This window comes from Pleurodeles waltl, chromosome 2_2, assembly GCF_031143425.1.
Source record: "Pleurodeles waltl isolate 20211129_DDA chromosome 2_2, aPleWal1.hap1.20221129, whole genome shotgun sequence".
Classification (NCBI taxonomy): domain Eukaryota; kingdom Metazoa; phylum Chordata; class Amphibia; order Caudata; family Salamandridae; genus Pleurodeles; species Pleurodeles waltl.
Genome location: NC_090439.1, coordinates 190,615,477 through 190,643,043, shown reverse-complemented (window position 1 = coordinate 190,643,043; position 27,567 = coordinate 190,615,477). Strand labels below are relative to the sequence as shown.

Sequence of the window (27,567 nt, the reverse complement as noted above, 5' to 3'; positions counted from 1 at the left end):
AGAACAAGGGTAGATAGCAATCACTGTGGCAGAATTTCCCTCAAACACCCCCTCCCCTGACGAGGATCCACATGAAACCAGTGATTACACGTACTGTAAAGAAGAGAGACATAACCTCACCATAGTTGGTCGTCATGTGTTGAATTGATTCAAGGTATACTCCTACATCCCTCATCATCTGTACTTCCTGCAGAACTTAAATCCTCCACTCCAGTGAACCGTTCCAATAGAGCACACCAAGTAATCACATCTGTCAGTGCCCACTCATTCCTACGTGACAGCCATTGTTCCTCAGCCGCACCCCATTCCATTAAATCACAAATCCAGCAGGGGATTCAAGGATTCCGGGCACTCGTCCAGCCAGAGGCCACCCTGCGCTTGGCCAATACCAGAACCAGCTGTGTGAGCTTCTATGGGATACTCCGGCCCCGTGGTCTCCACACTACACCCAAAAGGCATGTCAATGGCATTGCTTCCAGCCCCAATCCCCTAACCTCCTGAACTCTCCCGACCACTTCCTGCCAAAAGTTGTGCAGCATCCTGCAGGACCAAGCTAAGTGCAAGAAGGAAGCACCAAGAGCGCCACACATGGGACACCCCAACCCATCGTCCTGGATCAATCTTATTGAGTCGGGTAGGTGTGAGGTATGTTCTATGCACAAAATTTAAGTGTAACAGTTTAAACCTATTGTTGCATGACATCGTGCGCACCAATGACAACGCCCTTTTCCCCTCTTCTCCCAATTGTCTGAATCCGTAATCCATTTTTCAGCGTGTTGTAGATGCCCCGCATAATAATAATGTCTAATATTGGGAATCGCCAGCCCTCCCCCTCGAGATCCCTTTGCAACACAGGCAATGCCACCCTACTACGTCACCCGGCCCACATCAATGAAATCAGCAAGCTATCTAGATGGCAGAAGAGCCTAGCGGACAGTGGAAACAAGGAGTTCTGAACCAAATAAAGACACTGCGGCAGGAACACCGTCTTAGCTACAGCCGCCCTCCCCATTACAGAAAGAGGTAATCTGTTTCAGAATGAGACCGAACGCTCCAGGCCGGTAGCCACTCGTTCTGTGTTGTGTTTTTAGTGCGCCGCCGCAGTGTGAGTGACCCAAAGGCCTAGATACCGGAAGCTCTCAATCTCCCACCTGAGTCCCACCCCAGGCAAATCATCCTGAGGCACACCATAAAGTGACCCCAAGGGAAACAGGTGTGACTTTTTCCTATTCACCTTCAGACCAGACACAACTCTAAAGGCTCCCAACAGTTGCAGCAACAAAGGCACCGAGACACTGGGCTTCCAAAGACACACCAACGCATCATCTGCATATAGAGCAACAATGTGCATAGTCTGCCCCACCCGGATACCCCAAGGTCCCAGTTCCTCCTGGAACCAGATCTCAACAGCCATGGCAAAGAGGAGCAGTGAGAGTGGGCATACCTGCCTAGTTCCCCTGTGGATCTCCCAGGAGTCCAATAGCTCTTCCCCCATCCAGATGCATGCAGAGGGTGGGATGTACAACAGTCTCACCTATGCGCAAAAGCATGGGCCAAACCCCATGCCCTGCAGCACCTGCAGAAGACAGCCCCACTCCACCGTGTCAAAGGCCTTTTCCAGGTCCAATGACACTAGCGCCAATTCGTCCTCCTCACCCTCAGTTTCATGCAGGACATGTGCCAAGTGACGCAAGTTATAGATCGTGCTGCGACCAGGGATAAAGCTGCATTGATATTTGTGCACCAAGCTCCGGATCACCCCATGAAGCTGAGTAGCCAAAATCTTACACAGTATCTTTACATCACTGTTCAGCATAGTAAGCGGGCGATAGGAAGAAAGATCATCAGGATCCTCTCCAGGCTTAAGCATCAAGCACACAATGCCCTGGTGCATGGTTTCTGGCAATACGCCTCGAATTCGGGCCTCCCCAAACACCGCCAGCACCTTCTCCCGCAGAAAGAGGGAGAACATTTGGTACATCTCGACCGGAAAGTAGTCACCACCCGGAGACCTAAACTTGGTCAATGCACCCACTACCTCACTCACTTCCTCCACGGTAATCGTAGCCTCCAGAGCATCCCTACTCTCCGGTTCCAACCGCGGGAGCCGCATCCGCCACAGAAACTCCTCCAAGCCATCCTCTGAGATTGGTGCACTATCTCTTGAAACCCTCTGCAAATGTTCCACCAACACCTGAAGGATATCTTTTTGATTAGTAATCATCTCACCACTAGCATTCCTTATGTGCATGAATGGGGGGGCGCCGCCACCTCCCGTTTTAGGATCCACGCCAATAGTTTGACAGATTTATCCCCCTTCCTATGCAGGCGCTGCCTGTATGCTCTGAGTGTTACCCTGCTCAATGTATCACAACAATTGTTAACCTCCTTGTACAACCTGAGTTCCTCCCTGTCAGCCACTCTAGTGGTTGGTATCCGGTGCTGCAGAACCGCCAACTTCTCCTCCGAGCTCGTGAGTTCCTTCTCCATTTGTCTGCGTACCCCACAAGCGGTGCCTATGCAGACCCCCTGCACTACAGCCTTCAAAGCCTTCCATTCCGAACCCAAAGACATTGTCGTGTTTCAATTTAGGTCCATATAACCTTTAATGGCCTCCCCCACCTTGTCCCAACACCCCACATCTGTCAGAAAGTCTGCAGGCATACACCAACTACATACTGACCCAGTATTATCGGCTCCCTATTGCAACTGCATCAACACCGGTGCATGATCAGATAAAAACCTACCCAGGTGCGTGACATCCAGGACCTGTGAGCAGTTCAATCCGCCCAAGAGAAACCGATTTAGCCGACTATATGTGTTGTGTGTCTTTGAATGACAAGTGTACTCCCTGCCCTCTGGGTGCAGTTCCCTCCATCCATCCCATAACCCTAAATTATTCATAACTTCCGTGAGAGTTTTCACCAGCAACGGTTTAGTCCCCAACTTGGGTGGGAGACAATCCATTTCCCCATTCAGTATACAGTTATAATCGCTGGCCCAAACAATAGGCACATCCACACCATCCCCCCAGATCTCAGGTATTCTGGCAAGAAGGAGTGATCATCTGTGTTGGGCGCTTAAGTGTTAAGGATAGTGATGGGTGACCCATCAAAGGTGCCCTTTACAAGTACGTATCTACCCTTCACTGTACACATGGGTATATTGGACCCCAGGGGCCACCCATATGGTCACACCCCTTGCATAAGAGGAGAAGGAGGAGGAGAACATCTGACCCTGCCATTTCTTGGATAGTTTTTGTGTTTCCTCTACAATCTGAAGAGAGACGATATGAACTTTATGTCTCCTCAGGAAGGAGCGTACCCTGTAACGTGTGGTGTACCTCTTCAACCCCCTGACATTCCATGTCAACACATTAATCTGTCGACCCAGGCCGAAGTCTATCCTCCAACCCTCCCTCTGTACCTCCTCCCCTCACTCCCCCCCCCCCCCCACCATGAGAAGACAAGGAGAATACACATTTCCCCCTTGCATATATGCCTGCACTGCTATTATGAACTTAAAATATTGATAAACCTCACCAACCAAACGACCCAACCCCCCCAATCCCCACCCCGGATGAAAAGTAAAACAAGCACAACAAACCATACTGTAGATCCATGCTATAGATGCTGCCAGGACAACAGCCTAATCCCCAACTACCCAGTTATGAAGTCCTACCACAACCGTGGAGTAACCACCCCTACCCCGGATTCAACATACTAATTCCTGAATACCAACCCAACATGACTCGATATTATCATAGATCCCCCCGATGTCCAATACAGCCTTGAATTCAAATAGCGCCCCTTCAGGACTTTGATTGTTGTCCTGAAGCACCCCTGCAATCCAAGTGCTCTCACTTAGACACGGAATTAGAGGGCACGACAGCAATTTCGAGATATCAGCAACATAGTCAGACATGCACAGGGTCCCTTTCCCCTCCCTGTTCCAGCTCCCCATTTGATCTCTCTGCTGATCCAGAGGTCACCACCGCCATTGTCCCATCCTGTTGTATCTCGATTCTACGGGCAGAATCAGTAGCTGCCACCTGAGCCACAGTACTCTCCAGTTGGTTGTCCTCACAGGGCCTCCAGTCCAGGCCGTCCGCTCCAGAAACCAATGAGCCACCCCACCTGCCCTCTCCGCTCTCCTCAGAGTGACTTTGTCCCACATCTCCAAACCTCCTCCGGACGCTCAAAGAAGTGGGACCTGCCACCGGAGAGCACCTTTAAGCGTGCCACATACAGCAGCATATATCTGATGTGCTATTCGGCTGCCGTTTTAGACGGGGCCCACCATTTTTTCTCCAGCGTGGTGGCACTTTCACGGCCGCCATCTTTGGAAAGGTGGCGGTCTAGTTGTTTCTTCTAGACCCGGATAAAGCACTGGATGCTGCGGTCGCGCAGCGAACCTCCGAGGACCAGGCTTGGTGAATTCTTAGAGCTTTTAACCTATTGTATTGAATTTGTTATATTTAAGTAATCTGTTTACTTTTTTAGAAAAAGCAAGATTTTAGCTTAATTTTCTAGTGTTACACAGCTGACTTGGCCCGTGTTCAGTGGCCAGTCAGCTTAGCCTGGGGTACATAACCTTTCACTCGGGGCTCCCCCCTGCACCCTTATTCTCCCCCTCTGATCCCTCCCTCCCACTTACCTGGTTACTCCACAGTATTTTCTTGGGCTGCTATTCGGCCGCCGTTTTAGATGGGGCCGCTATTTTTTCTCCAGGGTGGTGGCACGTTAACGGGCGCCATCTTTGGAAAGGTGGAGGTCTAGTTGTTTCTTCTAGACCCGGATATAGCACCGGAAGCTGCAGTCGCGCCGAAGGTGCGCCTAAGGCAAGCCCGCCTGCGCCCGTCCGCGCCAAGTCGGGCCCAGGGGCCAGTCCCCCTGGTCCGTCCAGGAGTTTGGGTTGGACCTACACGTCAGAAAGTCTCAAGAGTCTCAGACCCTGTCTGCCTGACACTTGCCAGATATGCCCCGATTTGAGGGACAATACATGGTGATGCCCCTCCTGTAATTGGGCCCCTCAACATATGGGATCCATGGTTTCCATGGACATTAATGCCCACATATCTTTCTAGTTGGTAAATTGTAGATCACTACCAGCACATAAACTGGATATTAATATTTTGCTGAGCGATAGTGCTCCCACTGCCCTGTTCTTTACCGAGACATGGCTACATGAGGGGTCTGGACCCGATATAGCGCTGGCCCTACCCCCAGGGTACCGGATAGCAAGGACCGATAGAACCATCTCCAGAGGAGGAGGTATTGCAATCATATATAAGCATGAATTTAAGTTTAGCTCTTGCTCCCTGCAGTTAACGGGTTGCAAAAGTATGCTCTTCTCGCTGACTCTGAACCCAGCATTCACCTTTACAGGAGTACTGCTCTATCGTCCTCTGGGGTCCAGTGACAATTTTATAAATACCTTTCCTGACCAAGCAGCCGATCTAATATATAATAAACCCAATGTTACGATTCTAAGTGATTTTAACATTCATGTAGACAATCTGGACTTGGTATCGACTAGACGTCTTTTAGCGGACATGGAAGCTCTCGGTCTAAGACAATTAGTTACAGGGCGGACACATGAAAAGGGGCATACAATTGACCTAGTCTTCAGTAACCTGTCAGAGCTTTGCCCCATGCCCGCTCTTCCTTTGGCTTGGTCCGACCATCTATTAATTCCGCTATAACTACGTATCTCCTCGGTGAAAGGCTCCTCCCAGCTTATAGCTCCGAGAGTGAGGGGCTGGCATAGTCTCATCGCAGATGAATGGATCAAGCTTTTAGACAGCTGTGAATCGACGTATTTCAAACACATTCAGAGAAAAATTTAAACCTTTAATGATTGTGTCACTGAATGTCTTGACACTCTTCTCCCCTATAAGAAGGTAACCGGGCTCCCAAGGAGAGTCAAGGCCCAGTGGTTCACCACTCATCTATCAACACTTAAAAGGAAGAGTAGGTGCTTTGAGAGAAAGTGGAGGAAAACTTTAAACCCAGTTGCAAGGGAAGAATATAGGCAATCTATTAGGCAATATCACGCAGAAATTAGACTAGCACAAGGCGCATATTATTCTGGTAGAATTGAACAGGCCGCAGGCTCCCCTAAAGAGGTTTTTCAGGTGCTTAAAGAGATTCTTCATTCTCCTATAGCATCTGACCCAATTGAAGCCTCAGGAGAATATAGTAACAAGTTAGCCAGGTTTTTTCAACAGAAGATCAACACCATCTACTCTAATCTTACAAAGGACAAAGCCAAGTCTGAGGCCCAAGCTACAACCCCCCTAATAAGTACAGTCACTCTATCACATTTCTCCCCCTTATCTCAGGAACAGACCGCCTCCTATCTTGCCGCTTTAAAGTCAGGTTCCCCTTTGGACCCAGCTCCCCCTCACGTGTTAGCTCTTGGAGCTCCAGCTATTGTCCCTGTTCTAATCAAACTACTGAACTCCTCCCTGCGGAGCGGCTGGGTCCCGGAACAATGGAAACATGCAATAGTGGAAACATGCAATAGTGAACCCTTTGCTAAAAAAACAAATTTAGAGACCAGGGATCTTAAGAATTATAAGCCCATATCCTTACTTCCTTTCATGTCTAAAATATTGGACAAATACATTAACTCCCAACTCTCCATTTTTTTGGAAGAGAATAATATCTTACACCCTACTCAGATGAGCTTTAGGCCTTTGCACAGCACAGAATCAGCCCTGATAGTGGTCACGGAGGAGGCTAGAAAATGAATGGATCAGGGCTATATGACAGCTATCATACTTCTTGACCTAAGCGCTGTCTTTGATACGGTAGACCATCATCTCCTGATTCAAAGGATAAAAGCAACTGGAATTGAAGGCTCCACACTCAAATGGGTCTCCTCTTTTCTTGAGGAAAGTTCATTTCAGGTGTTGGACCGCTCTCATTTTTTTGATCAGTACAAACTGAGCTGTGGGGTCCCACGGGGTTCATCGCTTAGTCCCACCCTATTTAATATATACATGGCCCCCTTGGCAGAGCTAGTGGAGTCCTTTGGACTGTCACTAGTTTCCTACGCAGATGATACTCAGCTGCTGGTATCCTTTTCCACGATAGAGGGGGCAGATTGATCGGCATTGACGTCATGCGTACAGGCAATATCTAGTTGGATGACTTATAGTATGCTCCAACTTAATGGGGATAAAACTGAAATAATGATCCTCGGCCATCACTCGAACCCTGGCATTAATTCCTTGGCCATGGCCTCTTTAGAGTCCCTGCCATCCCCCAAGGATCACATCAAAAGTTTGGGAATTTGGCTTGATCCCCAGCTCACCCTGGAATACCAGGCCAAGAAAAGTGCTGCTGCCTGCTTTGGATCACTGAGACTCTTGAGAAAGGTTCTGGGAATACTCCCGCCTTTGGCGAGAAGACTCACTGTACAATCAATCATTCTGTTGCGTCTTGACTACGGCAATAGTCTATTTCTCGGCTCCCCCAAATATGTGATCAACAAATTGCAGGAGGCTCAGAATGCAGCAGCGTGTCTTCTGCTTGACATTCCAAGGCATAGTCCAGCCAAACGGGCACTGTCCACACTCCACTGGCTTCCAGGGAAACTGCGAATGAATTTCAAGACTCGTTGTATCATTCATAGAGCATTACATAACAGAGGACCCCATCTGTTAAAATCTATGGCAACTTTTTGCAAACCCGCCAGAGCTCTCAGATCAACATCGACTGCCTTAGCCGTACTTCCCATCGTCAAGAAAGTCAGATTGAGGGTGAGGGGCTACGATGGAAAATCAGGGAGCCTAACTATGGAATTCCTTCCCTCTAAATATTCAACTAATTAGTCATGAACTGAACTTTCGGAAAGCAATCAAGACCTGGCTTTTTAACTTTAGTTTCCCGTCCCTGGTTCCTGTTTTTGTTCTTCAGCGCTGCGAGTCCTCCGGGTAGTTTGGCGCTTTATAAGTTCATATAACATAACATATAACATGTTCCTGGCAGGGAGCTTCGCTTTCCTCTCCAGGAACCCCTTTCGGAAGCTCTGAACCTTGTTCGTGTAATCAGAATTAATGGAAATTTTGCAGTTCTCAAATACCACCCTGTCAGATTCGCGGGCCACCCGCAGAACACAGTCTCTGTCTTTATAATTCAAGCGACAGGCAATGATAGCCCACAGCGGCGTGCCGGGGTGGTGTGATGAGGGCCCTATGAGCACGCTCCACCACGAACACCCTGAACAGCCCGACCGGCTTCAGAACGTCCTTGATCCAATTCTCCACGAAGGTTTCAACCGTGGACCCCTCTGCACGCTCCGGGAACCCCAGCAGTCAGACGTTATTCCATCGGAACCTGCCCTTTGCATCCTCCAGCCTTCCAACCGTGTAATTGACCTGTACCATCTGTTAACGCAGGGCCCCCACCTCCGTTTGCGTCTCCACAATGGAGCCCTCCGCCACCTTAACCTTGTCAGAGACCTTCCTGAGGTCTGCCCGAAGGAGGTTGACCTCAACTGCCACCTTTTCTAGCCTCCCTTCGAGGGCCACCCTACAAACCTGTAAAGCCGCAAGAATCTCAGCTTGCAATGGCTCCTCTGTAGTCGCTGGCATGCTTACGCCATCTCCAGTCCCCACTAATCGAGTCTGGCGCTTCGGCAGGGGCGCCAGAGTGGTGTATTGCTCCATGGTGTTCCCCTGCGATGTTTCCGCCCACCAGTATCGCCCCATTCTGCAGCGGACCTGGAACCAAGCGGTATCTCAGTCTCAATTGGCCTGGTGAGGTGGCAAAAGTGCCCAGAGTTCACAGCACCAGTAGATCAGGCACCGAGCGCCATCTCCCAGCTGGCAGTCCAGGAACCGGTGGATCCGAGCACCCTCTGAAGCTCCTCTCAGTGAGCCCAGCACCCCTGGTCCCAGAGGGCCCACTGCCAGGCCCTGGGCTGATCACCAGAACACCATTTCTTCCACTCGTTGACCTGCGGCCGTCCCTCGCCAGGCTGTATCACAATTTATTTGGCTGTTCTCTGGCCGCCCCTTCCAGCACCCTCTCGGCCCGTCCACCGCCTGTCCTCCGGCTCCTTGATCATCCATGCCCCCGGGCCGACCACCAGACTAACCGGGCCCACCTGACAGTGCAAGCCCACGCTTCTCAAATTCTTCACACGGGCACCCTGCAGGATGCATCGAGCCCACCGCAGCTCTGGCCTGCGCAGTAAGTCCAGACACCTCCAGGTACCGGCCGACCTGAGGCTCTGCAGGGGGAGGACCCAACCCCCAGTGGGAAACGCAAAGCAGGCAGCAGGCCACCGACTCCTATCAGCGCCTCCTTCCAATACAGATCAGCCGCATCACGAGTTCCGGGAGTCAGAGCCTAAAAAACTGAGCTGTGTTTTACCGGCACACTTGAGGCGCCATCCCGTGATAGTAGGGGGTGCCAATCGTCGCAGGCACCCCAGGCTCGATGAAGGATTCAGCCGGAATGGCGGGAGATCACTAGAAGCGCGTCCCGTCGACAATCTTTCTTGGCCACGCCCCTTTGTCAAAACTTTTACTGCAAATACTACATTGATATTATCAACGATGTTATCAAAGTTATCATGAGTGCTGTAATTTGTGCGTTAATTAGCAGTTCATGGTGAGGGCATGAGTTATCGTTATCTTAGGGCACAACTTATAGTTACTTGAGTTAACTCTATCTATAACAGGTGAATTTCTATGGTTTTATACGTTTAAAATGTGAGCCTAACTATAACGTCCCTGTGACTTTTGTTTTTTTAAGTGAATTTCAATGTTTTTTCTAATTCTATTTCCTAACTATGACGTCCCTGTAACCTTTGTTTTTTCAGTGAATTTGTATGTTTTTTTAATGTAAAGTAAGTTTCATTATTATACATTAATCCAGCTACCACCATGCACCGCCTTCATCTGTGCGCGGCAGTTAGTGGCTGCAGGGCCTGCAGTGCACCTTTTTAACAACCTAACCCAATCTGCCCATGGCCTTCGGCCATGCGCAGCAGGAGTTGGTTGCAGGGCAAGCAGACCAACCCATATCACCACCCAACCCCGTGCTGCACACAGCCTTAGGCCATGCTGTAGTAGGCTAGCCTGATTTGTAGTGGACACCTAAGGTACTTACACCTTATACCAGGTCCAGTTATCCCTTATTAGTGAAATGTAGGCAGTTTTCTAGCAGCTTAAGCTGTCTAGAGGTAGCTGTAGCAGAGCAGCTTAGGCAGAACTAGGAGACATGCAAAGCTCCTGCAATACCACTATGGTTAGACAGTACTTATACACAATAAAAGACAATACTCAGTGTTACCAAAAATAAAGGTACTTTATTTTAGTGACACAAGGCCAAAAATATCTTAGAGGCAATACTCCGTCTGGAGGTAAGTATTATACACAATATATACACTAGTAACCAAAATCAGGTAAGTAAGCAGTCATAGAATAGTGCAAACAGTGGAAAATACAATAGACTGCAATGGGCCTAGAGGCAACACAAACCATATACTAAAATAGTGGAATGTGAATCACAAATTCCCCCCTAGGCAAGTGTAGTGTGTAAAGGGGTGCTGTGAGTGTAAGAAAACACCAAATGTACCCCACCCCAGAGCCCTGGAAATCAGGAGTAAAGTACAGCAAGTTTCCTCAGAACACACTACAAGTCGTGATAAGAGGTTTTGCAGGAACCAAACAAGACTGCAAGCAACAAATGATGGATTCCTGGACCTGAAGATCTGTAGAGAGAGGAGACCAAGTCCAGAAGCCGAAGAAGAGTCCATGAAGGACAGGAGCCCCTGCCAACCTAGAAGATGGTGCAAAAGTCGAATCTCCTGTAAGAAGAAGAGTACAGAAGAGCACCAAAGACGATGGCTGTGGGTTCCTGCTTGGTGCAGGTGCTGTTCCACGTCAAGTTGTTGGATGCTGGCTGTTTGCTTAGCTGGATTCCGCCAACAAGCCTTGGTTCATGCAAGTACATGGTCTGCATCAAAATGGAGCTGCCTGGACCCAGGACGGACCTGGGGGTCTCAACTCGGACTGAGGAGACAGAGAGTGCTCTCAGCACTTCAGAGAGCCCACAGAAGACCAGGCAGCACCCACAGGAGTCCCAGGACATGGGGACAAATAAGATGCAAAGTGCAGTCATTGCAGCACAACAAAGGAAGGTCCCACGCAGCCGGAGAACAACTCAGCGAGTTGTGCATCACATGCTGGAGTGCTGGGGACCTGGGCTACCCTCACACTTAGTAACTTTGCAACTAGCCTTCAGTAAATGAAGGTTAGACATTTAGGTGACTTATAAGTTACTTAAGTGCAATGAAAATGGCTGTGAAATAGTGTGGGCTCTATTTTACTCAGGCTGCAGTGGCAGTCCTGAAGAAAGGTTTGTCTGAGCTCCTTATGGGTGGCAAAAGAAATGCTGCAGCCCATAAGGATCTCCTGGAACCCCAATGCCCTGGGTACCTTGGTACCATATACTAGGGACTTATACGGGGGTCCAGTGTGCCAGTCAGAATTGAAATATGGAGTCACTAAAGTGTAGTGACAAATTTGGTAAGTAGAGAGAGCATAAGCACTGGAGTTCTGGTTAGCAGAATTTCAGTGGCACAGTCAAGCATACTGACAACACACACATAGGCCACAAACTATGAGCACTGGGGTCCTGGCTAGCAGGATCCCAGTGAGACAGACAAAACATACTGACAAACAGGCAGAGATTGGGGGTAACATGCCAAGATAGATGGTACTTTCCTACAAATGCATAGCGAGGGTTGGCCTTAGGACCTGGCATGCCGCCAACCCCTGATAGCCACCCAAACCCACGCCGTGCAGGGCCAAAGGATGTGCATAGCGGGGATTGACCGCAGGGCCTGTAGCCAACCCCTATAACCACTCAAACCCACGCCATGCACAACCGAACAGTCTATCTCTCTTCTTCTGAGAACAGGTGTGAGGGGGTGTCTTTGGGTGTGAGTGTCTGTCTGGGTGTGAAAGTGGGTGCACGAGGGTCTGAGTAGTTCTGTGGGTAGGGGAATGAGGGTCAGGGTGGCTCTGACAGTGAGTGCATCAAGGTCTGAATGGGTCTGTGAGTGGGTGCGTGTGTGTCTGAATGGGTCTGTTAGTGGGTGTGTGAGGGTCTGAGTGGGTCCGTGACTGGGTGCGTGTGTGTCTAAGTGGGTCTGTGAGTGGGTGCGTGAGAGTCTGAGTGGGTCTGTCAGTAGGGGCATCAGTGTCTGAGTGGGTCTGTGAGTGGGTGCATAAGTGTCTGAGTGGGTTTGTGAGTGGATGCATGAGTGTCTGGGTGGGTCTGAAAGTGGGTGTGGGAGTCTGAGTGGGTGCGTGAGTAGGTGTGTGAGTGGATGCATAAGTTTGAGTGCGTGTATGAATTAGTGTATGAATGAGTCTGTGAATTGTTTTACATCTTTTTTTGCTTATTCGTGATTAATCTCGGGATTATTTGCTAATATCACGTGTGGTGAAGAAAAATAATTTCAAACACATAATTTGACCCTCAAACATCCCTATACCACACTCCTAGGGTCAGGGTACCTCCACCCTGACCCCTTATGCAACTTTGCATTTTGTTTTTCAAGACCATGTCCTGGGACCTTAAAATGGTGGCCACAACTTTCTGTTCACATTGTGGCCAGCCAATTACAGAGCTTCTATTCGGATGAGCATTCACAAAAATTTGTGAATATTTGTGAATTATTTGTAACTTCAGATAAACAAAAGTGGATTTTCTTTAATGTCTTGTAAACTACTGAACAGATTTACACAAAATATGGAAAAGCTTACTGTGCTCACCGAAACCTATCTTGATGCCAAATTTTGTGTCATTCCGTCCAGCGGTTCGGGTTGTAGTCATGTCTAAAGGTCCTATGGGAATTAACATGGGAAACGCAACTTTTTTTTAACAACCCCCCTTTTTCTCAGCCCCCGCTTAATAGATAACCCCAAAACTTCCCATACGCAACAAGAGTCACTGGCACACTTTTTGGGGAAAATTTCATGAGGATTTGTCAAACGGTGCCAAAGATATAGGCAAATCAAAAAACGCTTTTCTATGGAAACATGGTCCTAACTATAAATAAAAAGTAATAAATACTTACCTGTGCTAACCTGTAAATCCTTTACCACGCATATGCCTTTTCCATTCATGCCTTTACAAAATAAAAAAATTAGTACTTCCCTTTAAAAGCTTTACGACGCATATGCCTTTAATATTTATGCCTTTAGCACAAAATCTGTTGTAAAGGCATGCGTGGTAAAGGTATATATGTGGTAAAGGCATATGCATGGTAATGGGTTTGTGGTAATGGTCATGCATGGTAATGACCGCGTTGTAATGATGGTTCACGGCCCCTGATAATTGCCAGTGGCTAAAGTATTCCACCCATTGCTTCTTTTTTAATTCATTAGTTCAATGGCTATGCCTAAGACGTGGGTCCAGTGTTCACTGAGTCACTGGAGCTAAGCTGCACCCAACTGAAGAGGTGTAAATAGGCTGAAACTGATCTGGGGCTGCTTCTTTTCAGCTTCAGGGATTACCTCAAAGGCCTGTTCAGGTTGAAGTGGTCTTTCTGATGCATGACCGAGGCTTATTTGGTGATGGCGGAGTCCTGTCTAAGGTGGCATAGTGGTAAAAAACAATGGACTAGGATGCAACCTCAAGCATTTCACCTATAATGTTTTTGGATTAGCCAGCTCTAGAATGGTTGACAGTGTGCTGGCCTCTGTTTCCCAGACATGTCGCCATTGCCAGATGTATGTAGTTTGTGCTACTAGGACTGTCCAACCTGGGGATTGTGTTTGCTATTGTGACCATGGGAACAGTGTTTGTCATGCCAAAATATATGCACACGGTGCTAACATTTATGTGATGGCCAAGGGTACAGCGTTCGGGTGATTGCTGCTGTGCTCTTTCTGGGAAGAGTCTCAAACAGCAGTGGTGATGGAACCATTTTTGAAGTGGGGGTGCTACTATCAATGTACCATCACTGAAGTCATAAGGATTGTGAAAAATCAAAGCATCACCCAAAGAACAATTATAGCAAATGAGCTACTTCCATTCAACAGGAAAGTAATAAAGGTGTGGTATGTAACTAGTGGTGCATTCTGGAGCACACTGTTGCAAATATATTACTAAAGCATGGTGTGGTAACACACTAATTTACGGACAGAACATTGTCCATTGCAGTAGTAAGAATATTTGCACTGACATGCAAATTTACTGTTAAACCTACAATATGCACAAACGATCATTTCTGGAAATCAGGTTTCAGCAAATATTTATCATCTGCACATAACCAAATAAAATGTCTTGATTTATTTCAGCCTATTAAAATATTTGTTTCCATTACACTGCGTAATAGCCAAAAACATTCTTACTTCGTGCTTTCCTAGCTGCTACATTTTAAAATATATGAACAGTTTTTATACAGGTATTTATAGTGTATTGTGTTAGAAAAATACTGACAACTTGCAGACTTTCGCACTCCCTGTACCCTTTCAATACACTGTACAAAATACTCTCATTTTGCGGTCCGAGAAACAAAAAAGTAAACACCAATCTCCATTTTAAACAAATAAATAGCAATTCTTCAGAAGACATAACCTAAGTCTGACATCTGACCTCTGTCTTTGAACGCACAGCAGAAGTGACCAGATTAAAACAAAACATAAATGCTTGTTTATTGCTCATTCACCTTCGGAGCTCCAGCATCTTTACTTTGGAGGTGCTGCAGCACCCGCTCCCAAACCATACTTCCAGCACCTACGTCAGAATGGTATTGTGTGGGGTTCATTGCGGATGGCCCATAGTGCTCCTTGCCAGCACTGCTATACAGGTGGTTTCTGGCTTCCTTCACCCACCTGCCTTAACTCTTATTTGCACCTGCTTTTTGTGCGTTAGCCTCTCTGTACAGGACCTTCGTATTGTGATCCCACCAAGCACGGGCTTTGCTCCTCTCTTTCTCATGCCATATGCTGGGGCTCCCCGGTGTCATCACAATGTAGGAAGCACTGATTCAGAGGCGGCAACCCAGCCTGCAGTGCTGCTATCTCTGATGTCCAGCCCCACATTCTGCTTCCTCTGGTAAGCTGCTTCTTCTGGGTCACCGCTGCATCTCCCACCTGCAGAGCTGGTGCCCGAACTGTCCGTGATGGTTCTTCTCTTGATGTTTACAGGAGCAGGTTGTTCTGCCTCCACTGCTTCTGCCATCTGCTCTCTCGTATATGGGGTCGCCACCTGCCTGGTTTACTGGATGCTTTTCTTCAGCTGGCCACAAAGATGTGTTTGGGTCAGGTACTCCTTCACTGAGGTGGGTGTGCCTTGAATGTCCTCTCTTGCTATATCCTCCGTAAGGATAAGATTGACCACTGTGAGGGCTCTTATTGGCCCATTTAAAAGGTTGTCTGTGAACTTAATCGTAACAGCTTTTTTGCCTTCACCAGTGGCACCTCCCTGATGGGCCATTTGGTGTGCTGTTGCTCCCTATTTCCTGCCTGGCTGGTGAGGGACATGCTTGATGACTTGATGTGTCTAAGATCCTTGCATTCTGCCCCTTCCTGGAGTTGAGGGCGCTCTCAGCGGGTTACCCCTCTGGTCTCAATGTCCACCTATGTAGGTCAAGCCTTATCCTTTTATAGTGTCTGTTTTGTATACTGTTTAGTACGTTTGAGTTCAGGGCTGATGGAGAAACCTTTCATTACTTGAGAAAAATGTGAAAACTGAAAGAGGGCTCCACCAAAACAACTTTAGTGGAGGAGGCTTACCTATTTACTTAGCATTTTCCTCCAGAAATTGTAGGAAGCCCTCCTCCTACCAAACTCTGAATCAGGCCCTTATTTGCTTGCTATCTCGAATACAAGAGATGCAGATGGGATGCCACTATTAGAATAAATGTGAAGCCCATGCTGTGGAAATAACACAAAATGCAGACTGGTATATGTTGTGAATACTTGTTTAAGCAGTTTAATATAAATCGTATTTGAAATGCATACCAACTGCTCTCCACACTGGCCTTGGCAGCACGCACTGTTGTGACATCACAAACATCCACAATACACTGTCACAATACAGTAGTGATGTTATGATGTCATTCCTTGTCACAGCTGAATAGTGATGATACACTTAGCTTCCATTAAAACATATGTTTTACATAATTATGGAAATGTTCCAGTTGTTATAAATCTACATTTAAATAAAATGTTGGCTTATATGTATTGTTTTTTTTTTAAGCTAACCTAAGTATACTTTCCAGAGCAAAATAAAGCCTCTAGGAAATTAATTCATATTTATGGCACTCCAAGATGCTTAACTTGATTCACTCCTGGGGATACTTAGTGTTAAACGCTTTCATAATCTGATCAGTGAGCTGCCATCAGCTGTAAATTAATTAGTTTTTTTTTTTTTTTTAGTTTGCCTGGCCAATTCCTATGCTCTCTGGCATGAGTGTCCGCAGGATTCATTTGCATCGTGACATTTCAATGATTTCCGATGAGAAGAAAGAGAACATTAACTTCTTGTTTTAAAAAGTCCGTACATCTATACATTTTAGGTTTATGCTTTGGACGGCCAGAGGTCTACTCATTTATCGGGGCTGACAAAATCTCAAGGATTACATCTGAAAATCTCGACAATGCTTAGATGTCCAGGCGTTCTCCCATTTGTCTGAGTGACATTCGTGCGGAGTATCTACACAGATAGAGCACGGGTTTAAATGTGGAAGAAAATATGCACTTGCTCATACGCTTGTCTCTGTGTGCTTTTCTCAAAGTGGACATACCCCCGAAAATAGAAGGGTGGCGTGACTAGAATGTCAGACAGTTGTGTCTCATGTTAGTCTGTTGGACTGTGTTGTTGAAGTCATTTTGAAGAGACATTCTTTAACAGCAGTCAAAACGCTGCAACGATACCAAGCCTAAGCCTGCTCCTCTCAGCTGTGCAGGTGATAAGAGGGAAAAAATTGTCAAATTACACTGAAAACTGTTAGTTTCTCAGTTACGGGTGACACGCTTAATGTGGCACGAGGCTCTAAACTAATGCCTTCCATGCTAGGAGAGAAAAAGGTGCGATAGCAACTGAGACCGTAAATGCTGCTTAATTACTACAGCACCAAAAAGATCAAATACTTCGCTAACACTTTTTTGCAACTAATCTGCCAGTAGTTGAGGAGCAGGACTCGGTAACCGCGTGCGCAGCCAGTGGGCTTCAATCATCCAAGGTAATGCCGGAGCGGACAAGCCTGCCGGCCAGGTAGGGTGATAATGTTCATCCCGTTCTGTGCATTACCCTCCGACTTTTGCCCAAACGACTCCATTTGCAAAAGGGGTTTCTAGTAACAGCTCCTGCACTCGTGGTGGAAGTGTTTTTAATGACGGGAATGCACGCTTTCTGGAAGAAAACTCGCTGCAGTGCTCCCTTGCGGCAGTGGCCATGTCAGCTGTGCACAGCCGTGGTGACGTGTCACTGCAAAAGGTGATGCACAGCGGTACGCCTGGAACACCGTAACATCATTAAAATACAGTAAATTGATACCGTCACAAATGAATTCACAAATGGTGTGCTCCCTGCCTTTCTGTCTCCTTGACAACCCCTGTTCCCGCACGACAAATGCGTAGTGATACACTGGACTATCAGCTGATACTGGTCATTGATAGCATGCGTTACAATCAGAAGCCGCGGTAAGCGCCCTTACTTACATTACGTGATTCACTAGAGTTGTAATGTGTAGTATTGGGGGCCCCAGGCCCTCATGCTACTGAAATGACCGACACATACAGGGTAGCATGGTTGTAAGAACTGGCCTTGAGTACCTGCGCCCAGCCCTTTTTATTGGCAGGGTCACCTGACTGGTGATGCCTGTGTTGGATGGGTGTGGGGTGTGAGTGTAAGGCCAGCCCTCAGCCGAGTGGCTGGTGAAACACTAGAACATGTCTAGCAGGACACTACATCCCTCCCAAACTTTATTGAGGAACAAAGCAACAAAGTCCAACCTGTGGGAAAGAAACTATGCAGAGTCTCTTCAGGAGGTCTGCCTGACCTGCGGCATGAAACAGATGCACCTGGGCACTCGGCATCACAGCACCCACCGTTGTTCAACCAGACTGTGCTGGACACAAACAGCAGGGCAGATGACATCCAGATGCTTCAGTCGCTTGTCCACGACCTCACAGTGTGCTGGGGATTGTCGGTGCGGTCCTGCCTGGGCTCATGTTGTCAAAGTCTGTGTACAACTTCTGATGCAGGTGCATCTGGAGCAGTGGGGAGTCCACTGTACACAGTTCTGGAAGGCATTCTGGCTCTGGAGATTGTACACTTCCTAAGACTGCAGATGACGTGACGGCCTGGTGCACCTGAGTGTCCAGAGGCAGAGCAGCAGCAGGCTTCCCTCTCGTGCCAGACCTCCATTGAACAGGAGTCTCCTCAAGGCCCTTTGTCGGGCTGCCATGGGACTGTGTGGACTGCGACGGCCTATTGCAGGCCCAGCACAGGCGCAGCAGAGGAACCGCCTACAGGACCGCATCCTAATCTCACAAGGAGCCACAAGGGTGGTTGACGCAGGGTCAGCTTGCTCGAGCCCTCAGGATTCAGGTGCTCTGGCCATAGTGCAACAGTCACTGGATGACCAGTCTCTGTATGAGACCTCCGTGCTTCCCGATGCCTGACGTGGAGCTGTCTCAGAGGCATCAGGAGTCCTCTCTCACTGGAATTCCCTGGAGGCCTTTGCCCCTGGATTGCCACAGGACTGTGTGGGCTGTGCGGGCCAACATAGGCCGCACCAAAGGAAGTCGCACTGAACTCCCAACAGGGCCACGTCCAAGTCTTGTGCAACCCCAGGGTGGATGGTCCAAATGGTCTGCTCTGCTCTCACCAGCAGCTGTCTGGTTCACGGGGCTCATGGCAGGTGTTCAGGTGGTAAATTTCCAGGTTGCCAGATATGACTGGTCAGCATCGGTTTTTGTTGCTAACTCTGGTTCCACTCAGGTGGTGCTGTGCTCCTTTGGTGGTTGGGCAATGCACCTCATCAAGAAGATGATCTGTTTTTCATCCTTCTGCAGATCAAACAGGTGGCGGGGCTTCGTTGGCGGAAAGATCATTTGATTGACATCGTGGCCACTGGTGGTCTTGCCTGGCCTGTGTAATTGGCGACAGGGATGCCATCACAGCTAAGCAGCCGGTGACAAGTGGCAGGACGGTCGCACTGAGAAGCATGGGGGTCCACCCACGTAGCTGTCTTCAGTTACATCAGCTCACCCCGGTGGCTGTCTTTTGTTGATGGATACCTTCTTATCTGCTCCCACAAGTCCTCAGTTATGTTGCTCTTCTTCCTTCCACTTGCGCACCTGTGATGGAGTTGATCTGTGGTGTGACCGGTCTGTCACACTCCTCTTCTTCTCGTCCTTTCTTGTTGTGGCATAGTGCCACGCTCTCTTCTCCTCTTTCTTCCTTGATGTGGTGTCGTGCCACAGGTCGCATGTGGCGTCACCTGGACCTTTCCTTTCTCTGCATCTTGATTTGTTGCAGCCTCTTCAGGCTGAGTCCTCAAATCAAATCAAATCATTAACATTTATAAAGCGCGCTACTCACCTGTGCGGGTCTCAAGGCGCTAGGGGAAAGAGGGGGTTACTGCTGCTCGAAAAGCCAGGTCTTTAGGAGTCTCCGGTAAGCGGAGTGGTCCTGGGTGGTCCTGAGGCTGGTGGGGAGGGAGTTCCAGGTTCTGGCCGCCAGGAAGGAGAAAGATCTCCCACCCGCCGTGGAGCGGCGGATGCGAGGGACGGAAGCGAGTGCGAGGCCAGAGGAACGGAGGAGGCGGGTGGGGACGTAGAAGCTGAGGCGTCGGTTGAGGTATTCCGGTCCCTTGTCGTGGAGGGCTTTTTGTGCGTGGGTGAGAAGTCGAAAGGTGATCCTTTTGCTGACTGGGAGCCAATGCAGGTGTCTCAGGTGTGCGGAGATGTGGCTGTTGCGGGGTACGTCGAGGATGAGGCGGGCCGAGGCGTTTTGAATGCGTTGCAGGCGATTTTGGAGTTTGGCTGTGGTTCCAGCGTCGAGGGTGTTGCCGTAGTCCAGGTGGCTCGTGACGAGGGCGTGGGTCACGGTTTTTCTAGTGTCGGCGGGGATCCAGCGGAAGATCTTGCGGAGCATGCAGAGGGTGAGGAAGCAGGCGGAGGACACAGCGTTGACTTGCTTGGTCATGGTGAGAAGAGGGTCCAAGATGAAGCCGAGGTTGCGGGCGTGGTCTGCGGGGGCCGGTGCGGTGCCGAGGGCCGTGGGCCACCAGGAGTCGTCCCAGGCGGACGGGGTGTTGCCGAGGATGAGGACTTCCGTTTTTTCAGAGTTCAGCTTTAGGCGGCTGAGCCTCATCCAATCTGCAACGTCCTTCATACCCTCTTGTAGGTTGGTCTTGGCGCTGGCGGGGTCCTTAGTGAGGGAGAGTATAAGTTGGGTGTCGTCGGCGTAGGAGGTGATGATGATGTCGTGCTTACGTACGATGTTGGTGAGGGGGCTCATGTAGACATTGAAGAGTGTCGGGCTGAGTGATGAGCCTTGGGGTACGCCGCAGATGATCTCGGTGGGTACTGAGCGAAACGGAGGGAGGTAAACTCTTTGGGAACGGTTTGAGAGGAAGGAGGCGATCCAGTCCAGGGCCTGGCCTTGGATCCCGGTGGAGCGGAGGCGGGTGATTAGGGTGCGGTGACAGACGGTGTCGAAGGCAGCCGAAAGGTCGAGGAGAATGAGGGCGACTGTTTCACCGTTGTCCATCAGGGTTCTGATGTCGTCTGTGACTGAGATGAGGGCGGTTTCCGTGCTGTGGTTGGTTCGGAATCCTGTTTATGAAGGGTCGAGCAGGTTGTTGTTTTCCAGGAAGGTGGTCAGCTGTTTGTTGACGGTCTTCTCTATTACCTTGGCTGGGAAAGGCAGGAGTGAGATGGGGCGGAAGTTTTTCAGGTCGCTCGGGTCAGCCGTAGGTTTCTTTAGTAGGGCGTTGACTTCGGCGTGTTTCCAGCATTCGGGGAAGGTAGCAGAAGAAAAAGAAGAGTTGATGACGGCCTGGAGGTGCGGGGCGATGATGTCGTCGGCTTTGTTAAAGATGAAGTGAGGGCAGGGGTCCGAAGGGGCGCCGGAGTGGATAGAGTTCATGGTGGATTTGGTTTCTTCAGTGTTGATGTGGGTCCAGTTGTTGAGGGTGATGGTCGGGGGTGCGAGTTCGGTGGTGTTTGGTTGGGTCTGGTGTCCGAAGCTGTTGTGGAGGTCGCTGATCTTGCAGTGGAAGAAGGTGGCGAGGGATTCGCACAAATCCTGTGAGGGCGTGACGGCGTTGGGGTTGGAGAACTCCTTGACGATGCTGAAGAGTTCTCTGCTGTTGTGGCTGTTTTTGTCCAGTCTGTCGGTGAAAAAGTTCCTTTTAGCAGCGCGGATCAGGTGGTGGTGTTCGCGGGTAGCGTTCTTGAGGGCGGTCATGTTGTCAGCGGTGTGGTCCTTGCGCCAGACCTTCTCGAGAGCGCGACAAGTTTTCTTTGATTCTTTGAGGGTGTCTGTAGGAAGTTGGCTCTGTATGTGCTATTTCAAAGTAAGGAATAGCATGCACAGAGTCCAAGGGTTCCCCTTAGAGGTAAAATAGTGGTAAAAATAGATAATACTAATGCTCTATTTTGTGGTAGTGTGGTCGAGCAGTAGGCTTATCCAAGGAGTAGTGTTAAGCATTTGTTGTACATACACATAGACAATAAATGAGGTACACACACTCAGAGACAAATCCAGCCAATAGGTTTTTATATAGAAAAATATCTTTTCTTAGTTTATTTTAAGAACCACAGGTTCAAATTCTACATGTAATATCTCATTCGAAAGGTATTGCAGGTAAGTACTTTAGGAACTTCATATCATCAAAATTGCATGTATACTTTTCAAGTTATTCACAATTAGCTGTTTTAAAAGTGGACACAGTGCAATTTTCACAGTTCCTAGGGGAGGTAAGTATTTGTTAGTTTTACCAGGTAAGTAAGACACTTACAGGGTTCAGTTCTTGGTCCAAGGTAGCCCACCGTTGGGGGTTCAGAGCAACCCCAAAGTCACCACACCAGCAGCTCAGGGCCGGTCAGGTGCAGAGTTCAAAGTGGTGCCCAAAACGCATAGGCTAGAATGGAGAGAAGGGGGTGCCCCGGTTCCGGTCTGCTTGCAGGTAAGTACCCGCGTCTTCGGAGGGCAGACCAGGGGGGTTTTGTAGGGCACCGGGGGGGACACAAGCCCACACAGAAATTTCACCCTCAGCAGCGCGGGGGCGGCCGGGTGCAGTGTAGAAACAAACGTCGGGTTTGCAATGTTAGTCTATGAGAGATCTCGGGATCTCTTCAGCGCTGCAGGCAGGCAAGGGGGGGATTCCTCGGGGAAACCTCCACTTGGGTAAGGGAGAGGGACTCCTGGGGGTCACTTCTCCAGTGAAAGTCCGGTCCTTCGGGTCCTGGGGGCTGCGGGTGCAGGGTCTCTCCCAGGCGTCGGGACTTTAGGTTCAAGGAGTCGCGGTCAGGGGAAGCCTCGGGATTCCCTCTGCAGGCGGCGCTGTGGGGGCTCAGGGGGGACAGGTTTTGGTACTCACAGTATCAGAGTAGTCCTGGGGTCCCTCCTGAGGCGTCGGATCTCCACCAGCCGAGTCGGGGTCGCCGGGTGCAGTGTTGCAAGTCTCACGCTTCTTGCGGGGAGCTTGCAGGGTTCTTTAAAGCTGCTGGAAACAAAGTTGCAGCTTTTCTTGGAGCAGGTCCGCTGTCCTCGGGAGTTTCTTGTCTTTTCGAAGCAGGGGCAGTCCTCAGAGGATGTCGAGGTCGCTGGTCCCTTTGGAAGGCGTCGCTGGAGCAGGATCTTTGGAAGGCAGGAGACAGGCCGGTGAGTTTCTGGAGCCAAGGCAGTTGTCGTCTTCTGGTCTTCCGCTGCAGGGGTTTTCAGCTGGGCAGTCCTTCTTCTTGTAGTTGCAGGAATCTAATTTTCTAGGGTTCAGGGTAGCCCTTAAATACTAAATTTAAGGGCGTGTTTTAGGTCTGGGGGGTTAGTAGCCAATGGCTACTAACCCTGAGGGTGGGTACACCCTCTTTGTGCCTCCTCCCAAGGGGAGGGGGTCACAATCCTAACCCTATTGGGGGAATCCTCCATCTGCAAGATGGAGGATTTCTAAAAGTTAGAGTCACTTCAGCTCAGGACACCTTAGAGGCTGTCCTGACTGGCCAGTGACTCCTCCTTGTTTTTCTCATTATTTTCTCCGGCCTTGCCGCCAAAAAGTGGGGCCTGGCCGGAGGGGGCGGGCAACTCCACTAGCTGGAGTGTCCTGCTGGGTTGGCACAAAGGAGGTGAGCCTTTGAGGCTCACCGCCAGGTGTGACAATTCCTGCCTGGGGGAGGTGTTAGCATCTCCACCCAGTGCAGGCTTTGTTACTGGCCTCAGAGTGACAAAGGCACTCTCCCCATGGGGCCAGCAACATGTCTCGGTTTGTGGCAGGCTGCTAAAACTAGTCAGCCTACACAGATAGTCGGTTAAGTTTCAGGGGGCACCTCTAAGGTGCCCTCTGGGGTGTATTTTACAATAAAATGTACACTGGCATCAGTGTGCATTTATTGTGCTGAGAAGTTTGATACCAAACTTCCCAGTTTTCAGTGTAGCCATTATGGTGCTGTGGAGTTCGTGTTTGACAGACTCCCAGACCATATACTCTTATGGCTACCCTGCACTTACAATGTCTAAGGTTTTGTTTAGACACTGTAGGGGTACCATGCTCATGCACTGGTACCCTCACCTATGGTATAGTGCACCCTGCCTTAGGGCTGTAAGGCCTGCTAGAGGGGTGTCTTACCTATACTGCATAGGCAGTGAGAGGCTGACATGGCACCCTGAGGGGAGTGCCATGTCGACTTACTCGTTTTGTCCTCACTAGCACACACAAGCTGGCAAGCAGTGTGTCTGTGCTGAGTGAGAGGTCTCCAGGGTGGCATAAGACATGCTGCAGCCCTTAGAGACCTTCCTTGGCATCAGGGCCCTTGGTACTAGGAGTACCAGTTACAAGGGACTTATCTGGATGCCAGGGTCTGCCAATTGTGGATACAAAAGTACAGGTTAGGGAAAGAACACTGGTGCTGGGGCCTGGTTAGCAGGCCTCAGCACACTTTCAATTGTAAACATAGCATCAGCAAAGGCAAAAAGTCAGGGGGCAACCATGCCAAGGAGGCATTTCCTTACAGTGTCAGAGAACAAGAGAGGGTTTTTGGTGTTGGTCTGTCGATGCGTGCGTTTGAGGGGAGCAAGGTTGTCTGCGCAGTTGGAGATCCAGTTTGTGAGGCTGAGGGCTGCGTCGTTGGGGTCGGTGGTGAGGGTGGGTTGGTTGGCGGCGAGTGCGGAGAAGAGTTGCTCTTCGGGGATCTTGTTCCACTGTCGACGAGGGACGGGTTGAGTGCGGAGGTGGCGGGTCTCGCGTCGGAATGTGAAGTGGACACAGCTGTGGTCGGTCCTGTGTAGAGCGGAGGTGTGGCTGAAAAAGATGTGTTTGCTGGCGGAGAAGATAGGGTCGAGCGTGTGTCCGGCGATGTGGGTGGCGGTGTTCACCAGTTGTTTGAGGCCGATGTTGGCGAGGTTGTCGAGCAGGGTGGTGGTGTTGGGGTCGTTGTTTTGTTCCAGATGAAAGTTGAGGTCACCTAGGAGGATGTAGTCCGGTGAGGCGAGGGCGTGCGGGGAGATGAAGTCAGCGATGGCGTCGCTGAATGGGGCGCGCGGTCCGGGAGGACGGTAGACGAGGGATCCTCTGAGGGTGGTCCTCAGGTCGGTGCGAATCTGAAAATGCAGGTGTTCAGCGGCGAGAGGGGTGTCTTCGGTGGAGGTGGTGACGCTGATGGAGTCTTTGAAGACGATGGCGATACCTCCTCCTACTTGGTTGATGCGGTCTTTTCTGGAGATCTTGTAATGTAGAAGCTTAATTATTCAGCACCCATTCAGGATACAAACGACCGTTAGCCAGCTCTTCTAGATAAACATAATATCAATTTATTAGGGATAGAATAGAAAGACATGTACATGGAGGATGCTCTGTACTAGTGTACACTCGAGCAGCCTAATACAAGGAAGTAATACATGATCTTTTATAGTATTAAACCACAAACATAATTCAACGTCTTATTGGTTCTTTGGCTTTGACGTATGATTGACGCATGACTACTTCTCCATTATGGCTGAGGTCGTTTTTCCTATCATACTATATATAGTAACAAAAAGCATAGAAAAGGATTTTACACAAGGTGGCCTACGTGCCTAATATCACATGGTCCATCTTGTGACAGAACTCGAGAACATCACGTACTCAGACTGGTACTTTCCAGAAGGGAGATTGCTTCAGCTAGCATGCAATGACGAGGATCTTTCATGATGTCTGTTCAGAGGGCAAGCCTTGCAACATAATGCGTTCCTAGCAGTAGCGAATTACATTTGTAGGCCTCTTTACTTAATGATAGGCCTGTGCAGAGATTGTCATTGTGTATCACAGGGTCCACTAGGCATAGCATACCTAAGACCTGTAAAATGCGATTCCACATTCCGCCCTCTGATACTCAATGACAAATCTAAGGGTCATGGTGTATTTCTCTCATTTATACCTCTTGCTTGTCCCTGTTGTCATCCTTATATCTTTTTCTTTGATAATGTGTGTGTTTCTGGTGACAGTTTCTATTTTTTTTTTTTTTCAAGAGTAGGGCCAGGAAGGATGGACAAACTGGTATGAGCACACATATCGTTATCAGTGCCACGATCCCTATCGCTAGTACCTCTACCAACCAGGTACCCCAACCCCTGAACCATGCTGCTACTCGATCCAGCATTCCTCTGACGTCTGTCCCATCTGCCACTTTCCCAGCTCCTTCTTCTTCCTTTTTTTCTATCCTCTATTTCCTTTCTTATATTCCCCACGTTGGTGTCCTCTTCCTGCGCACCCCGCCAAGTGTTCTCTTTTCCCCCTTCTGTAATTCTGTTCTATGTGCCATTTTTGGTAGCACAAATGCTAAGTAGCAGGTACCTTGCCAACCTGCTGGCAATTTAAAAAAATGCAGATGTCCCACATATAATAAATATTCCTTTGGGAGGTGTCAGGCCTATGGACAAGCCTGTTGTGTCATTTCTTTTGTAGTCCAGGCTCAATGTTGTATTGCAAATACTATGTCCCACATCAATTCTGTGTTTGCTAGTGTCTGCGTTACCTCTTGAGCATTTTAAACACCATGGTGCCTTTATTTCTGTATCTATGGCCAGGCATGGTATTCGTTGTTCTGAGCCATGATCCCTTTCAGTGTAACCCTTCCCTCTTTCTGTTGTAAATGCATTCAATACATTCTCTTCTTCTTTTTTTTTTTTAAATTCTAATCTCCTACACTTCTTTCTTCTCCTTCTATCTTCTTCCTTCAATTTATTTGACACTCTTTCTACCAATTGTCCTTGCATATCACCTACATAAGGTTCATCTTCCAAACCATACTCATCCCTTTTTCTCCTCATTTCTCCTTTGTTTATATTTTCTCTTATTCTCTCCTTTTTTTTTTTTTTTTCTTTTCCCTGTACTCATTCCTTTTAAATTTCCCCCTAACATATTATCTAATATGTTACGTGCCACGAATTCTGTGAGGGGCATTTAAGTGTAATTTCTTTTCTCCTGGCTAGTGGTCGGTAGGTGGGTACCTATATAACAATCAGACACATTTGCTAGTTCTTTGTACATTGATACCATTTGCACAAATGTATTGTCCTTATAATCTTCTCCATCTTCTTTCCATTTTGTATATTTCACCCATTTTGTTTTATCCTCCACCCTCTCATGTTATTTTGAGATATTGTTGTTCTCACCACCTGTTGTTCTTTCACCTTGGCCATTTTTGGGGATGTAGTGTTCCTGGTCGAGCCATGGAATGTGTATGTCGTCTTTATATACTATCAGTATTGTTGTTATTACTATAGCTGCTACTGGGGTGAGTAATGCTGTGACCACCACAGGCCACTTCTTCTGCTCCTTTTTCTTATGTTGTAATCTTAAATCCATGTCGCCTTATAGGGTGTGGTCAGATGTGGCTAGCACTTGAAACCAGTTCTATTGGTATGTAACCTTTGGTACCTCCTTATTCCTGTAGGAGTGCCACACGAGTAGTCTATTCCTTCTGTATATTTTCGGGGCGACGTTGAATGCTATTTGACACTTGTAGTTATGCAGAGTATAAAGAGATGAATCCCAGTGTCCAGTTCTAAGGGAGTTTGGTGCGATAGTCCACTGACCAGAGGGATGGCCCTTTTGTCCTATTTTTGCTGTATTCCTAATTGGAAGAGGCACCTCCCAATGGGGCTACAAACCGCACTGATCCTAGTGACCAGCCGCTTCCGTAGGACTGGGATCTGTACCTCTTGGCGCAAATTTTTCTAGCGGACTTTTAGTATTCTGTTCATTTATATCCTGATGTCTTTAATACTTAAGTGGCCTTGCTTGACCCTCCGACTCCTGTGGAGAGTAGCACGAGCAGTTCTGAAAGAATATCCTGGTGTCTTGAGGACCCGCTTGCAC

The 27,567-nt window shown here is 48.7% G+C and overlaps 2 protein-coding genes and 1 long non-coding RNA gene across 4 annotated transcripts in view; 2 read left to right on the top strand and 1 right to left on the bottom strand.

Moving 5' to 3' along the window:
- Positions 1-27,567, bottom strand: part of GABBR2 (gamma-aminobutyric acid type B receptor subunit 2) — a 3,493,747-nt gene that overhangs the window by 2,474,348 nt on the left and 991,832 nt on the right. The gene's annotated exons all lie outside the window — the stretch shown is intronic.
- Positions 1-27,567, top strand: part of LOC138281587 (uncharacterized) — a 531,591-nt gene that overhangs the window by 14,395 nt on the left and 489,629 nt on the right. The window lies entirely within an intron of this gene.
- LOC138283077 (uncharacterized) overlaps positions 8,692-27,567 on the top strand; it is a 187,658-nt gene continuing 168,782 nt past the window's right edge. The window contains exon 1 of the mRNA XM_069221227.1: positions 8,692-9,203. Within this exon, the coding sequence (XP_069077328.1) occupies positions 8,692-9,203 (512 nt within the window). The remainder of the gene's footprint in view (positions 9,204-27,567) is intronic.